The following is a 13,388-nucleotide window of genomic DNA, read 5'->3' on the forward strand; positions in this document are numbered from 1 at the left end:
AAAAACCACTACAATACTGTAAAGTAATTAGCCTCCAACTAATAAAAATAAATGGGAAAAAAAAAAAGATAACAGGTAAAACAGAAGCAGTTATCTTCCCAGTCTAATGGGCAGTCATATAAGGGCTAGAAAGGGAGAGATATTCTCTACTTCCTAAGTCCCAAGGGTCACTTTATAAACCATCAGAATGACAATGAGACTACAGAGCCACTTAACATATTTTGCAGTCACCAGTGCTAACCTGTCTGGACCAGAGAATGCAGTACTATCTACTGCCCCCTGCCAGGACATCCTGGAAAAATCACAATACTCTTGATTCCTCCTCTCAAATTTTCTACCCCTGAAGAGCTATACTATTAAGTATAACTCAGATGCCAGGTACAGTTACTGTACTAAATTATGCAGTATGTTATGGGCACATAAATCCAAGGCATTACACTGTGATTGTTACTGCGTTAAATATGTACTTCTATACATGTTTCCATAGTTACAAAACCAAACTACATTTAGAATTAATAAATAATGAACTTTGCATTTGTAAGCTTCCCTGGTGGCTCAGATGGTAAAGAATCTGCCTGCAACGCCTGAGACCTGGGTTTCATCCCTGGATTGGGAAAATCTCCTGGAGGAGGGCATGGCAAACCACTCTAGTATTCTTGCCTGGAGAATCGCCATGGACAGAGGAGCCTGGTGGGCTACAGTCCATGGGGTCAAAAAGAGTCGGACAAGACTGAGCGACTAAGCACAACCCCTTCAGAGTAATTTGAAAAATGACATAAAATAAACTTTTGAGTTTCTGTTCCTGAAGTGAGACACAAACTAATCAGAATATGCTTTTAAAAATATTTAAACCAAACTCACGTACACAGTATATATAAATGTATAGCATATTCACACATACTTTAAAAAAAGCAAAGAAGCAATTTGCCCATAATCAAAACTTTATTGAAAAACTGACACCAAAATAGGAGAGCGCTGCTGTATACCTTACAAAATTAAAAGTAATTACATTATCTTGGTAGATTAACTGGAATTACTGAACTGATAAGGCTTTCTGCGATAGAACACAAATTCAAGAAGTTGTGTGGATCATTAGTGTTGCTTCCTTCTAAATGAACAGCCTGTGAAAGAATCACAAGAGCATATTAAACACAAGTCTGTTCTATCTCTGGTATAGAGTTTTAAGAATAAAAAGTACTTTTTACGTAAAAACTTAGCTTTTAGAAATTTTAGATTAAATACTCATTAAGTCCTCTCAAATGTTATGATGTTCATTTAAGACCATGAGTTAAAACTTTAATGCAAGCTGTCAGACAATACAAACTTAATTTTTAAGAACTATTCTGAATTCTTTTCTCCATAAAATAACTTTCATTAGAGTTCATCTCAGATCTTTTAGGAAAACTCTGATACATATATATGTACCCTTTTAATCATCTGTCAGCATGTGGGCACAAATTCTAAGATCATTGTGTGATACGCAGGTTTTGGCAATCTTGCAAGTACGTGTTTAAGCGGAGTACTGCACTTAACTTTGTTAGAGCTCACCAGGTCATACTAACTAGATCTTGGATTTGTTGCCAATTCACTTGTAACTCTTCCAGTGAGAATAACATGGAATTTACCATGTTACCAAAAATATCACAAGCCAATTTTAAATATCATTATTGAATTGTAAATCCCTAAGTACTACTATGGAAAATTATATACATATGTATTATTTCTTCTCACTGCACAAAAGTGAAAGAATTAAAAATGAGACTACCTTAATCATGAGTTGCTCACAGAAATCAAACCTCTAACATATTAACTATAGTTATCTGCTGCTTAGCTAGCAATGATAAAAACTATCTAAATCATATGTACCAAATACATAGGAAACAAAATATTTACATGTATTTATTCTTTTACTCCATTCTGATTTATGTCTAATATTCCAAGTTAAGCAAATTGACTAAATATAATACAACAAAATTAGATGTTCTAAACTGAGACAAATAACAGATTATGGAATTCTTTGCAAAGTCAAGAGTACAAACTTATCTAATTTACTAAATTAGAGTAAATTTTTTTACTCTTTACACTCTTTACTAAAAAGAGCACACAATGAAAGATAAAAATTATTTTGGTAATTATGAATCTATCATTTCTTTTAAACTGATTTTTGTAAAAAGACTCTAAAATCATAAAATCTCATCACTGGGTTAGAAAATGCCAAATGATTTACCTTCTGTGAGTCTGGCCTTTCCTCCTGTTGGCTGGCACAGCACTGTTGAACAGCCTACACAAAGCACCACTGTCTGAGCGTGGCTGAAAACCGTGGTGATCTTGTAACAACCTAAAACAGGGCAGTGTTAGAAGTGAAAAGCAGAAGAAAACACAGCACCTGTTCAATGTATTTCTAGTAGAGACCTTGTAAAAGATTAGGAACTTCAGTGCTGTGCAAACCACATCCGTAACAAACTTTTCTAGTAGCCACATTAAAAACAAGTGTTTTTTTTTTAAGATGAAATTAGTAATATGATCTATGGAAGTCTGTATTTCCAAAATATTATCATTGCAACGTGTAAACAAAGCCTTTTTTCTTTTTCTATACTATATCTTCAAACTCTGGTGTGTATTTCACACTTTAAAGATACAGCATGAAAAAAGAAAAAAGATACAGCCTAGTGGCTACAGTTAATAATACCATACTGAATATTTGAAAGTTACTAAGAGAGTATATCTGAAAAGTTCTTATCACAAGTAAAAAAACTGTAACTATGTATAGTGATAGGTATTAATTTAGACATATTGTGATCATTTCCCAGTATATACAAATATGGAATCATGACATCATACACTTGAAACTATAATGTTTTATGTCATTTATACCTCAAGAAAAAAAAGAATGAAAAAGAATTTTTCCATTCTGACTAGCCACATGTCAAGTGCTCACTAGCTACATATGGCTAATGGCCACCATACTGGATCCCACAGCTTTACAATGAAGAATGAATATACTTAATTGTAAACAATGAAAAAGAAAACTTACCATCTGAGCAGCTTAAAGACTTAATAAGTTCAATGCCATGCTCCTTGTGAAAATCCCATCTTCACAACCCCCTACCCATATGTTTCTGAAGTGGTTTATTATGAAAATAACCCTATGACATTCCAATTCTGTAATCCCACTTCTACTCCAACAGAGGGTCCTAATATCTAAATGTACACAACAGACTATGAGCAGTCCTTATAGAAATTCTGTAAGTAGTCCTTTAGAGAAATTTTCCTTAGGAAAGGAATTAAAGTGTGAAATTTCACCTGGACATTTTACATCCATGAAGTAAGAATTTGGACTTTGAACCAGCCGTTTCTTTTTATGTTTTTTCTTTTCCTCTTCCAAGGAAGGATGCAGTAAATCTCTAGCTAACTGAATAAAAAAAAAGCACAGTGAGTACTAGAATGACACCACAACTCTGGCAGATTTAACCATATGTAAAATATACATGCAAAAATAGGAATAACAGTCATACTCAGAACAGACAACACTTTAGTTTTTTGGTTTTTTTATGCCTGTTAACTTTAATCAACAGTTTTTATAATGCTTGCGTTCTCTAAGTCCCAGTTAAGGGGCTTTACAACGATCCGGAAACAGATGGTAAGGTTAACGCCGTTCTTCGTAACTAATAACAGTCACCAGAGAAAATAAAACTGTGGTGCTAATGATTCTGACCCTGGTGGACCCGCTGAGAGAAGAAATTGCTGAGGCAGACCCGGAGAATGTCAACAGCGAGGTGATTTCTGCCCCCTGGGTTCAACATCTGATCTGACAAGAACTCTTAAGTGGCTGACGCTTGACTGTCCCTGTTACAGTTAATTTGTATGGCAACTGCGAAAACAGTTTTTAAAAAGGAAACAAGCAGAAAACCGCTTCCGAGAGGAGGCAGAGGGGGGCAAGAGCCACAAAAAGAAAGCAAGAAGACGTAAACGATCATAGCCTCGCGGGTGCCCACCGAAACCCAGGAGGGCTGAGTAAGGTACCCAGGGAGCAGTCCCCTGCCAACCAGCAACTCCAGACTGCAGCCCAGGGCGGCGCCGGGCTTCCAGTTCCACGCCCTGGCAGGGCCGGGCTCGCCGCGCCGCCCGGGCAAGTCCCAACAAGTCCGCCACGCGCGAAAGAGCCGTGCCATCCGAGGCGCCGAGCGGCGTTCGGCAGGGAGCCCCGGGGCCCAGCGGAGCCATGGATCTAGCCTGTCCTCGGGGCCCCTCGGGGGACAGAGAAGGCCGACACAAACGCGAAGCCCGAAAGTAAACAACTCACAGGCATGTTGATCCTTTCGCAAGCCCAGCCCGTGCAGATCTCTAAGGCGACACCCCCAGCGAGCAGCACGCGACGAAGCGCGCGGCGTCAACTTCCGGGATAGAGGAGGCTGGGAGGAGCGAAGCGGAGGGCTCGTCCACTCTAGGCGCACCTCTCGGTGGTAGGGGCGGGCTCCGGCCGGGATCCGCGAGTGCCGGGAGAGGGGAGGTGCTGAGGCCCGCGCCCATTCGACACCGCAAAGCCCAGGATTCTAACGCGCTCCAGGGCTAGGGCCGCCGGCCTCAGGTCTCTGCTCTGGGCCTAGAGGTGCTTACGGTCGAGCTCAGGCGGCTCACTCTAGGCTGGGAAGCCGCCTCGGGCTTCGGGAGCGGACCAGAGTGGGCACGCGGGGTCCTGTCAGCGGTCCCGCGGTCAAGACACTCTCCGCTCTCCCCGACTCAGCGGGCAGGCACACGGGCGTTGCCTATGTTCTGTTGTTTTATGTATTAAGTATTATTAATTAAAACCATTAACACGTGCCAGCGAGATTATGAGAGAGGCTCGTTTATTTGTGCATCCGGCTCCGAATTACTGGTTATTCTTTGCGGGGTGTGGCTGTGCTTTGCAGTTTGCTTGGTCTTGAAAAAGTTTTTAAGAAGCAACTATTTGCTGCTTAGTTCATTGTGTGGCTCCTTCCTATCCTCCGTGGGTCACACTTTCCAGAGTGGACAGCTGGGACTTGAAAAAAACAGCGAGTGTCACCGATGGCCAGACTTGAAATATTTTTGATGAAGAGCACCATCCTGTAGATTGAGAGAGTGTTGTCAAAAGCTAAACAATACTTGATCAGAAAATTGTCATAGGTAGACGTTCTCGATCAGCTTTTATTTCTCTTCAAAAACATGATGCATGTATAGTGTGTATTTTGGAAAATGGAGAAAAAGCAAAAGAAATTTAAAATCACCATCCAGAGATAAATATTGTTAATATTTTGACCTATATCCTCTCGTTTTTTTTTCACTTGCATATAGGTTTGTTTTGGGATTTGGTTTTACGTAATTGGTATCATCTTGTGCATATTCTTTTATAGAGGGATCCCCATACACACAACTTACTGTACAGTGAATGTCACTCCATGTTACTATATATTCTCCTACATTATGACTTTAAGTGGGCACATAGCATTCATCCTGTGAATATATATCCTATGTCATCCATACGCTAAGATAGACATTCAATTCAATTCAATTGCTCAGTCGTGTCTGACTCTGCCACCCCATGAATCGCAGCATGCCAGGTCTCCCTGTCCATCACCAGCTCCCGGAGTCCACTCAAGCCTATGTCCATTGAGTCGGTGATGCCATCCAACCATCTCATCCTCTGTTGTCCCCTTCTCCTCCTGCCCTCAATCTTTCCCAGCATCAGGGTCTTTTCAAATGAGTCAGCTCTTTGCATCAGGTGGCCAAAGTACTGGAGTTTCAGCTTCAACATCAGTCCTTCCAATGAACACCCAGGACTGATCTCCGTTAGGATGGACTGGTTGGATCTCCTTGCAGTCCAAGGGACTCTCAAGAGTCTTCTCCAACAGCACAGTTCAAAAGCATCAATTCTTCTGCGCTCAGCTTTCTTTATAGTCCAACTCTCACATCCATACATGACCACTGGAAAAACTATAGCCTTGACTAGATGGACCTTTGTTGACAAAGTGATGTCTCTGCTTTTTAATATGCTAAGTTAGTCATAACTTTCCTTCCAAGGAGCAAGCATCTTTTAATTTCATGGCTGCAGTCACCATCTACAGTGATTTTGGAGCCCAGAAAAATAAAGTCAGCCACTGTTTCCACTGTTTCCCCATCTATTTGCCATGAAGTGACATTCAGGCTGGTTTTTAAATGCTTAAATATTTAAAATATTAATTTTATTAATTAATTTAAAAATATCTATTAATATTAAATTTAAAATATTAATTTAAATATTACATTTAAACTGTTTAAAATATTAATGTTAAATAGTTTCAGACAGATTCGTGTATGGAATAAAATGATTGTGTATGCAGAATCATGGCCCCAAAGACTTTTTAATCCCCAGCACCTGTGCTTATATGGCAGGTGGAATTAAGTTTGATAATTATCTGGCTTTAAGCTAGGAAAATTATCCTGGATTATCTGGGTAGACCCAGTGTCATAACAAGGGCCTTTAAACATGGAAGAGAAAGACAGAGAGAGATGTGGTGATGAAAGAAGAGTCTGAGAGATGCCATGTTGTTGGCTTTGAAGATGGAGTAAGGGGGTGGCGAGTGGAGGATTGTGGGTACCTCTAGGAGTTGGGAAAAACAAGGAAAAGGACCCACCCCTAGGCCTTCCTTAGAATCAGCTAAATATTTGCCTAAGTTTTATTTTAATTCTTTCGTTGTAATATTTATCTATAAGTTTTTAATCAACCTGGGAATTTGCGGGGGTAGCGGGGTGTGTGTGGCTGCATCACACAGCTTGCAGAATCGCAGTTAACCCCTGGTCAGGAATTGAACATGGAGCACAGCAGTGAAAGCCTGGAATCCTCACCACTAGACCACCAGGGAACTCCCTAACCTGGAATTTCTTTTGGCACTTGGTGTGTAGTGGGTCTCAGAACAATGTCTAAAGAGCAGGCCTAGTTATTGCTTCAGCTTCTTAACCAATGCCCAGTACAGTGTCAAAACCCTTTCACTTCTGAGACACTGTAACTGTGAGAAATAAAACTCAAGGTCAAGAAGATCTGGACTCTATGTATGACTCGGCCTGCTTCTCCAAAGCTCAGTTTCTCCTAACATGTCCCCAGGCCCTTGCACTGATGACAGATAGAGACATGTAGGCAGTTGCAAGGGTGCAGAGTCCCTTGGCCTTGGCAGCCTACTCAGGGATCCTGCACAAGGAACTCTTGCCTGGCTTCCCAAAGGACTCTGAAGTGCCAGCTGAAATTCTGTATGCTGCCTGAGAACTTTCCAACTGTTCTCTCTAGCCAGGTCTGAGAAGGTGCTGCTGAACCCTCCATTCAGCATCCAGCCTCCTTCACCTTAGAAATGCGAGGCCATTTCCAGTCCCTTCCTCCTTTCCAAACTTCAAAGGCTGGGAGAACCCACAGGTTTTCACCTTAAACCAAATCAGAACCCACTGATGCCTAATTTCAAGCCGGCCAAAATTGGTTCTAAACAGATTGGTTCCCCACTTTCACCTGGGCTGGAGTTCCTCAGCCTTATCCTCTTCTTTTCCCAGAAAAACGGTAAGAGGTTTAGTTTAGTCTCAGCTTTAAGAAATTCAGGGTGTGAGGTGGGGCCCTAATGTTAACTTTTGTTCCCACTGCCTCTCTAAGTATTTTTCTGAGAAGCTAGGGAAATCCATATTGTCATCAAACTTTAACCAATACAGCATTACTTTTCTCTTCTTTTGTCCACCCGTGGCCAGGTTGCAAAGCACGTGTGGCTCATTCTCAACACATTCTTGAAAGCAGCAGCGACTTCTGAAACCCACCTCTTTTCTGCACATCAGTTCTCCAACAGGGACATAAACACTGTCCCCAAAGCTCTACTGTTGGGGTTGCAGTCCATCTGCCACTCATGCGGATGTTTGACACTTCCAGTAAGTTCCCGGCTCTAAGAGGTAAGAATCTCAGATGCAAACTCTGACATCATTTTCTTTGTTTTTCATACCAACTTAATTTCTGACTGAGGTGGCACCCCCATGGGCCTAGTACTATAGTGTGAAAGTGAGTGTTAGTTGCTCAGTCGTGTCTGACTCTGCTACCCCAGGGACAATAAATAGCCTGCCAGGTTCCTCTGTCCATGGAATTCTCCAGGCAAGAATACTGAGGTAGGGTGCCATTTCCCTCCCCAGGGGATCTTCTCAACCCAGGGATCAAACTTGGCTCTCCTGCATTGCAGGCAGATTCTTTACCATCGGAGCCAGCGTGTTTATGTCCCCATAAAATTCCTATGTTGAATCCTAATCCCCAATGTGATGGTATTGGAGGGTGGGGCCTTTGGGAAGTGATTAAGTCATTAGGATGGAGCCCTCCTGTTGGAATTGTCAAACCTAAGATCGTGTGCCCAACACAGTGAGGCCAAACAAACTGAAACGCTGGAGTTGGGAACAGAGAAAGGTTTACTGAGCAGCCTAGCAAGGAGAACAGGTGGCTCCTGCTCAAAAGACCTAAACTCCCCAGTGGGTTTCAGGGAAGTGCTTTTAAAAGTGAGGGCGGGGAGTGACAGAGTATGTGAATCAAAGGATTACAGTTTCTGGTGAGGTAACCGGGTGGTGTCAACAGAGGTCAACGTTATCAGTCCTCAGGCTTTGGGGGCTAAGTCTTCATGGTCATCGGGTAGTTAACTTCTTCCATTTTGTGGGGGGTTTTAGTATCTGTAAAACAATGCAGGAAACGCGCATCAGACACTGTTACCAGGTACTTCATGGAGGGACTAAAAATTCTGTGACTGCTGTATGGCTGATTTACTATTTAAATTCTTAGCAGTTCTGGCTCAACTGCTTTTTGTGTCACTACATATTCACATCCTTTCAATATTAATTCTTGAGCCAGGCTTTTGTGACTCAGGGGAGGCCTGGAGACTACAGCTTTTCTACAAACAAGAGGCAGGCAGGCTGAGGACATGGGGGGAGAGGTCTGTTCCAGGAAGGCCCCAGGGCCCTGGTCCATTTCAGAATTAGTACCACTAAAAAAGATGCCCCAGACAGCTCCCTCACCACTTCTACCATGCAAGGACACGGTGAGAAGAATGCCATCTGTAAACTGAGAAGCAGGCTCTCACTAGACACCAAATCTGTTGATGCCTTCGTCTTGGATTTTCCAGCCTCCAGAACTATAAGAAATAAATGTGTTTAAGCTAGCCAATCCAGAGTATTAATATTTTGTTACAGCAGCCCAAACAGAGATAGCTGGCCTAGCAGAACTTTTCACCTCATTCTTTTCTTTCTTTCTTTGGCACCCTATGGCATGTAGGATCTTACTTTCCTGACTAGAGATCAAACCTGTGCCCCCCTGCAGTGGAAGCATGGAGTCTTAACCACTGGACCACTAGGGAAATCCCAGTATTTTGTTATAGCAGTCAAACAGACCAAGATAGCTGGCCTGGCAGAACATTTTACCTCATTCTTGGGGATTATGCCAGGTTATCTGTAACATACAGATATGTTGTTATCTGTATGTTACCCCTCTGGGTCTGCTCTCCACCCCTCACCCTGCTCTGTGCCCAGGAGGCTGACTTTAGGCTGTATCAGCTGACTTCTCTTGCCCTCTGATTTCTAGACCCCATTTGAGTGAGTCATCTGTGATCTGCCAGGATCCCCTGCAGGGATATGCTCCCCTTTTAGTGTAGAAAGCTTTGCAGATGGGGACCATCTGCTTCTCAGTCATAAGTCTAAACAGGTCACTGCACAGCTGTCCACTGTCCCTGTCTGTGGAACCCTTCAGGTCTGACAGATTGTGACTCCTCCTATTCCATGTTTGAGATGCACGTGGGAATCTTAAGGGAGATGGCCTAGAGTCGTGGCCATGCAGATCTCTGCCACTTTGGGGGCCCGCAGCACTGGGGTCACCTAGGAACTTTTTGGAAATGCAGACTCTCAGATCCCATTCAGATCTACTGAGTCTGAATCTACCTTTTAACAAGATCCCCTGGTGATTTGTGTGTGTATCCCAGGGTGAGGGGAGTCTTTCTACCTTCCCTGTGGGGCTGTGGGGAAGCCAGATTCCTACTACTCCAGGATAGTAAATCAAGCTTGTTTCTTTAGATTGGAACAGGGAAGCTCCCCACTTCCTCTGTTTTTCCAAGATACTTTTGTTCATTCTAGCAAGTCTCACTTTCTCTTTTCATGTCTAGGAACCCTTTAAATACTCAAACTTGGTTGCACATTAGAATCACCAAAGAAGCATCTTAGGTCAATTCAATTAGAGTATTGGGTGTGGGACCCAGGTGGCAGTCTTAAAAATTCCCCAGGTGATTCCAAGAGGAGCCAGGGTTGAGAACCAGTGCTTTAAGTTCTCTGAAGGGCTTCAAAATGTCAAAAGCAAAGCCCAAAAAGGACTCCAGGCTACTCTTGCTTAAAGGTAGAAAGAGGGGAAAATACAGAGAAAGAAACATCATTAGCTAATAATTCATAATACCCAGGCTCAGTAGCAAGGGGCGTTGTCTCAGCACTGTCTTATGGGTCTTGATGATCAGGTCTCTGGTCTTCTCAGGGAAGAAAGGGAGCTCGTTGGAAGCCAGGTGCTCTCTCATATTTCATTGTCTTCCTACAACTCATAGTAAAGAGGTTTTGTGAAGGTACTGAGGTCAGCATAAATTTATACAAATATAATCACTTCCTCTTCTGAACTTATTGCCTACATTAGCCATTTCTCAATAACCACTGCTATCCTGCGTGCTTTTTCTTTTTACACTCTCATGCTGTGAATTCATTTTCCTTATGTCTATGTGTCTTTGTCTTCTCTTCCCTAAAAGCTCATAGGTTTATCAAAATCAGGGACTTCCCTGGTGGCTCAGATGGTAAAGCATCTGCCTGCAATGTGGAAGACCTGGGTTCAATCCCTGGGTCGGGAAGATCCCCTGGATAAGGAAATGGCCACCCACTCCAGTACTCTTGCCTGGAAAATTCCATGGACAGAGGAGCCTGGTAGGCTACAGTCCATGGGGTTGCAAAGAATCAGACACGACTGAGCAACTTTGCTTTCTTTCGCTTTTCTCAAAATGAGTATTTGGTGTCATCTCCCCCAAGCCTAGTATAGTGCTTAGTAAGCACAGAACTCTGTCCATTGAGTGACATACTCAACAGAACTGACCTGTGGTTGCTCTTTGAGGACAGTTTCCCTCCTAGTTTATCTTGAGCCCTTTTTTCCAGCCATAACTTTACTAGGTACTTCTTTTTTAAAATTTCTTTTAGAGTCAAGCTCATTTTTTTAAAAATTTATTTTATTGAAGTACGCTTGATTTATGTTGTTAATTTTTACTGTATGGCATAGTGATTCAATTATACATATATATCCATTATTTTTTATATTTTTTCTATTGTTTATCACAGAATATTAAATATAGCTCCCTGTGGCTATGCAGTAGGAACTAGATTCTTCTTCTTTTTGGAAAAAATATTTTATTTATTTGGCTGCACCTGGCCTTAGTTGCAACATGCAGAATCTTTAGTTGCAGTATATGAACTCTTAGTTGCTGCATGTGGGATCTAGTTCCCTGACCAGGGATTGAACCCATGCCCCCTGCATTAGGAGCTCAGAGTCCTAGCCACTGGACCACCAGGGAAATCCCAGAACTAGGTTCTTCTTAACGCATGCCTTTGGTCTTTCCTCTGCCTTGACTTGGTGTGATAAAAACATCAAATATGAATTCCAGCTAAGCCTTCATTAACTTGTATCTAAAATTGGGAAAATAATTGTGTCATTGTAGGGTTAATGAGATATTAGAGTGAGATCTGCCCCTGGAATGTGTGTAGAAGCAAAATAAATGGAAAGCATTCTGATTTTCCATTAGATAAAAGCTGCTTAAAATTCTAATAGGTCAAAGGGCTCAAAGCATTAGGAAGAATGGTGCTCTATTTATTCACATTAAAAAACTGATTGAACTATTTATGGAATGTCTGCTACATACAAAGCAGTAGGCAATGTAAACCCTGTTTCCTAGGAGCACAGAAACTTTTTAGCTCTAATAGCCACTTAAACACTTAAAGTTGTTTCCCCATCTGTAAAATGAAAATATTGATACCTATTAGATAAGGTTAATTGAAGATAAAATGAGACAATGCTTATAAAGTGCAGAGTATACTACACATGCTCAGTAAATGCCAGCTGTAATTCCTAGAGCTTGTTGATGGTAAATAAATCAGTTGGAGGATTTCCCTGGTAGTCTAGTGGTTATGCCTTTGCTTCCACTGAAGGGGAACAGGTTTGATCCCTGGTCAGGGAGCTGAGATCCCACAACCCTCATGGCATGGCCCCCAAAAAATAAAAGTCAGTTGACTATGGGAATCTTCGACTGATGGTGATTTCCCTCACGACAATGTGTACAGGGCAAATTTTTACAATAGTTCTGCTTTAAAGGAGATTACGAATATGTTCCACCTGCAGAAAATACTTGCTGGAATCTCACCTTTGAATTGAGGCTGAGAGATTGTTCTTTCAAAATCCAACAGGGGGCACAAGGAGCACTTGTGCAGGACAAGCACTGGCCAACAGAGTGCTTTGTCGTCCCACTTCCAGGGGGCCTTCACCTTGCACATGTCTTCCTAGTCTGTTACAAGGTCACTCTATAAGAAGCTGTGCAGAATGGACTGTTCAAATATACAGACCATGGTGATTGTGGGTTTTCCTTAAAGAAAAAGAGATGTGGCCTAGAAGGCAGTTAAGAATGAGCCCAGCCTTCCCCAGATATTTCCCCTTAAATATTCTACTCATCTGAAACTAATTATAAATAAAAATAAAATAAATAAAAATAAATCACTTAAATTCCAGATTGCCCTTATATGGAAGTTAAATACCATTATCTGTAAATATATTTCTTATAGAGACACATGGTCAAGAAATCTAGTAGAAACACATATATATGGAATTTAGAAAGATGGTAATGATAACCCTATATGCAAAACAGAAAAAGAGACACAGAAGTACAGAACAGACTTTTGAACTCTGTGGGAGAAGGTGAGGGTGGGATGTTTCGAAAGAACAGCATGTATATTATCTATAGTGAAACAGATCACCAGCCCAGGTGGGATGCATGAGACAAGTGCTCGGGCCTGGTGCACTGGGAAGACCCAGAGGAATCGGGTGGAGAGGGAGGTGGGAGGGGGGATCGGGATAGGGAATACATGTAACTCCATGGCTGATTCATGTCAATGTATGACATAACCCACTGAAATGTTGTGAAGTAATTAGCCTCCAACTAATAAAAAAAAAAAAATTAAAAAAAAAAGAAGCCAGTGCTAGATTCAATATTCTTCCCCCAGCTATATGAGAATGGAAAGAAGAGTTAAGAATCCCTGTCAAACTGGGTAACAGGTGAAAGGAGTCCCTGCTGACATGTTGGACATACAGCATTAATGAGAAATAAAGTTTT

The 13,388-nt window shown here is 41.8% G+C and overlaps 1 protein-coding gene and 1 long non-coding RNA gene across 2 annotated transcripts; both read right to left on the reverse strand.

Moving 5' to 3' along the window:
* Positions 1-923: 923 nt before the first annotated feature.
* RPS27L (ribosomal protein S27 like) lies at positions 924-4,454 on the reverse strand. The gene is made up of 4 exons (XM_043918882.1): positions 4,304-4,454; positions 3,304-3,412; positions 2,228-2,338; positions 924-1,121 (listed from the first exon to the last, which is right to left on the reverse strand). Exons 1-4 carry the CDS (start codon positions 4,307-4,309, stop codon positions 1,093-1,095), a joined length of 255 nt encoding a protein of 84 aa, XP_043774817.1. The 5' UTR covers positions 4,310-4,454; the 3' UTR covers positions 924-1,092.
* A 3,974-nt stretch (positions 4,455-8,428) lies between these two features.
* Positions 8,429-12,525, reverse strand: LOC122704336. Its single transcript, XR_006343841.1, has 3 exons — positions 12,426-12,525; positions 10,436-10,564; positions 8,429-8,673 (listed from the first exon to the last, which is right to left on the reverse strand). It is a non-coding gene; the product is annotated as an uncharacterized LOC122704336 (long non-coding RNA).
* Between the last annotated feature and the right edge of the window lie 863 nt (positions 12,526-13,388).

This window comes from Cervus elaphus, chromosome 12 (genome assembly GCF_910594005.1).
Source record: "Cervus elaphus chromosome 12, mCerEla1.1, whole genome shotgun sequence".
Classification (NCBI taxonomy): domain Eukaryota; kingdom Metazoa; phylum Chordata; class Mammalia; order Artiodactyla; family Cervidae; genus Cervus; species Cervus elaphus.

Coding starts and splice junctions, on each gene's coding strand:
- RPS27L (XM_043918882.1), bottom strand. Junction 2,339..3,303: donor CATGGATGTAAAATGTCCAG/GTGAAATTTCAC, acceptor GCCCTGTTTTAG/GTTGTTACAAGATCACCACG. Junction 1,122..2,227: donor AAAGGCCAGACTCACAGAAG/GTAAATCATTTG, acceptor ATTCTTTCACAG/GCTGTTCATTTAGAAGGAAG.